We start from the raw sequence: 3,144 nt of genomic DNA, 5'->3' as shown, positions 1-3,144 counted from the left end.
TTACATATAATAAATAAATAAATCTTTTAAAAAAAAATCTGTCATTTTTGTTTCACTTCTTTGGAAGCTAGAGGCAGGAGGATGTGAGACCAGCCTCCACAACACCGTGAGTTCAAGGCCAGCCTCAGCTACACAAGCTCAAGATCCTATCTCAAAAATAGCTACTGTCTTAGGTCAGCAACAAACTATAGCAAAAACTGTCCCTTTAACCCATACTCCGCCCCTAACACACACCCTCCCTGGCCTCTTGTGTCTCTGCTCAGGGAAACAGCCTTCTCTTTCCAGTCTCAACCCCACCTTTGGTCTTGGTGTTGATCTTAACAATATAAAGGCACCAGGCTCGAGGTTAGCCCATCACTTGCCCAGCAAGCACATGGTGGACACTGTCCTAGCTCTCTTTCATCTGTGATGACACACTGACCAAAACCACTGTGGAGAGCACGGGAGTGCTTTACTTTACAGATTCATCACTGAGTGAAGCCAAGGCTGGAACTTGAAGCAGAAACCACAAAGAAACACTGATTGCTGGCTTGCTCGGCCTGCTTTTTTATCTACCTCAGAACCACTTGTGCAGGAGTGGCACCACCCACAGTGGGCTGGGCCCTCCCCCTCCCATGTCAATCATTAATCAAGAAAATGTCCCTATTCATGCTAACTGGACACTCTGATGGAGGCAATCTCTCTACTGATGTCCCTTCTTCCCACATGACCCTAATTCATGTCAAGTTGACAAAAACTAATTGGTACAAATGTCCAACTCCATATTAAAAACAACAACAAGATATGGGTGGTACCACAGAAGGACACAAAAGTCTTAGATCTAAGCGGTCCGACCCTCACAGGGCCCCGCCCTGTATCAGGGCATCCTCCATGTTGTTTTCCACACACACACTACATGGTGATAAGATCATGTAGGATGTACCTGGTCCTGTGTGACTGTAGCCATTCTTGGCCCCAGACAAATGCTTCAGACACTGAAGTAGTCTGGTGTGACCTGAATGGTTTGCCTGCATGTCCTAGGCACAGGGAGGGAAGAAGAAAGGGGAGTTCATCATTGCAGTGTGTCACAGCAGTGTGTCACAGTGTTTGAAGTCTGCGTCCCTGTGGAGAAGGAAGCTGCTCAAGGCAGTGATGGGCAGACATGCTGCTCTGGAAAGAACACAATGGCGGCACTGTGCAAATGCTGTGAGGGACCAGGAGAGAGGAGTGGCCTCCCTCCCAGGGCAGGAAAGTGAGAAGCTCTGTCTGAGTCAGATGGTTAGCCAGGGACTGAGGGACTGAGGAGCGGGGCAGGAATGGTCAGGACTCACAGGACAGGTGAGGGTCCTAAAAGAGGCTCAGCGTGCCCTTAGGTCCAAACTGAAAGCCCTCTCCTCCATGGTGACAGCCCTGTTCTGTCTTTGTTGGTTTTCTCCCTGAGGACTCACAGACTGGGGAGACTGCAGATTGATCTATCAGCTGGCTTCCTCGCCTTCCACGCTGCATGGGTGAGGACTACTCAGTGGTTACATTACCATGCAGTGAGGGCAGCTGAGGCGGAAGCCCCATCTCTGCCTACTGTTGCTGTTGGATAAGGAACGTTAGCTTACCTTTATTTTGTTTCTGGAAAGGAAATACGCCGTGGCGTGAAGCACATCCGCAGCGTGTGTGGAATTGTGGTAGGGGTTAGAAGCGTGGTAGTTGGACTCGATCATCTGAAACCACGATCTCAGCGTTGCCTCCGAGCACTGTAAGAACTCACACATTCCAAAACGTGCAAATGTTTTCAGACCTAGGTAAATCAAAGGCCTACAAAGAAAAATATGCACAATATAAAATAGAGCAAAACCAGTCACCCGAGTGCTGAAGAGACGCAGGCAAAACAAGTGCACTCGAGCCACAGTGCAGAGCACCAGGGCAGCCGACCTGCACGGCTGCGCTGCACTCCATGTGGGCTGCAGGCCACACAACGGTTTCTTTCTGCCTTAGCCTGCTTTAGGCACCTTGATTTGCTGGTGTGAAGTTCCCACCCTGCTTGCATGAGTGCAATCTTCAGAACCCTGCCTTTCCCAGACCATACAGGCTACCTGTTGTCCTATCCTCACATGTTACTTCTGATGTCCTACCTAGAGGAACCACCACCAAAATGACTATACATCGGACACAGACATACTCAGGTGACTAACCGCCTCAGCAATTTGGAGGTGGGTGTTATAGTCTAAAGGACTTTACCCTGAGAAAGTGACCAGCTACTAGCAAGCAAGGCCTTCCTTAGATTGACTGACTTGACTTAGAAGTTAAGAAATCAGCCCCACAGAAGCCATCTCAGAGGTCCCCACAGCCACTGCTTGGCTGTGTGTGTGGGAGTCTCAGTGTAGACAGCTCACCCAGTGGGGTGAGAGCGGTGAATCACCCTGCAGCCTACCAGAGCCACCCTCCCCAAACTGGACCACACTCCTGGCTGGCACTGACTGTGGATGCCCAGCCCTATGTGCCAAGATCCTGTGGTTAACAGCTTTTACTCAGCAAAACCCAAACTCCCAGTCAGCAACCATAAGCCGATGAATATAACTAGGGTGGAGTCTCTGTGTGGGCCCCAATACGGCAACCGAGCTCTGAGGCTGGTTTTGTCAGATGTGTAACCATATTGGTTCCAGGTTTGGAGCAGGATACTCTTTGTTGCTACCTTATACACCACCACATACTAGAGAAATTAGGGGCTTATGTCACAGGAAAACCTGCTATTTAAGGAAGCCATCAGAGCTGGGCAAACTCTGCCTGGGGCCTACGGACTTGACTTGAAGTCCTCCTCCTCCTCCTTCCTCAGCCTCTGTCCCCACCCCAGGAATGACTCTGGACACACCTCTACTGCTTAGGCGGGCGGTTCCCTGCACAGGCCCTAGGAAACAAGCTCCACCTACCTATTTTGGGTTGCTACTTCCAGCTCAAAAATGTCAAAGTCCCACTCTTCTTCATTTTCTATGGCCAGGGCAATCCGTGGTGGGATATCATGAAGGGAGATGGGGGTGGCCAAATTGTTTGAAAGTGGTGGGAGGTCTGCAAAGTAATAGAATTTGGAAAATGACGTTAACAGGTTCATGGCATTTGGTGTTTGGGATAGGCTATATATATATATATATATATATATATATATATATATATATA

The 3,144-nt window shown here is 49.2% G+C and overlaps 1 protein-coding gene across 1 annotated transcript in view; it reads right to left on the bottom strand.

Annotated features, from left to right (window-relative positions):
* The window catches only part of Pde8a (phosphodiesterase 8A), a 115,573-nt gene that overhangs the window by 12,969 nt on the left and 99,460 nt on the right, over positions 1-3,144 (bottom strand). The window contains exons 16-17 of the mRNA XM_029535592.1: positions 2,901-3,036; positions 1,590-1,788 (exon numbers count right to left, since the gene is read on the bottom strand). Coding sequence (XP_029391452.1) covers positions 1,590-1,788; positions 2,901-3,036 — 335 coding nt within the window. The remainder of the gene's footprint in view (positions 1-1,589; positions 1,789-2,900; positions 3,037-3,144) is intronic.

The sequence above is a fragment of the Mus pahari genome, chromosome 1 (genome assembly GCF_900095145.1).
Source record: "Mus pahari chromosome 1, PAHARI_EIJ_v1.1, whole genome shotgun sequence".
Taxonomy (NCBI): Eukaryota; Metazoa; Chordata; class Mammalia; order Rodentia; family Muridae; genus Mus; species Mus pahari.
The sequence above is the reverse complement of the archived record's forward strand: the minus strand, read 5'-3'. Positions and strand labels throughout refer to the sequence as shown.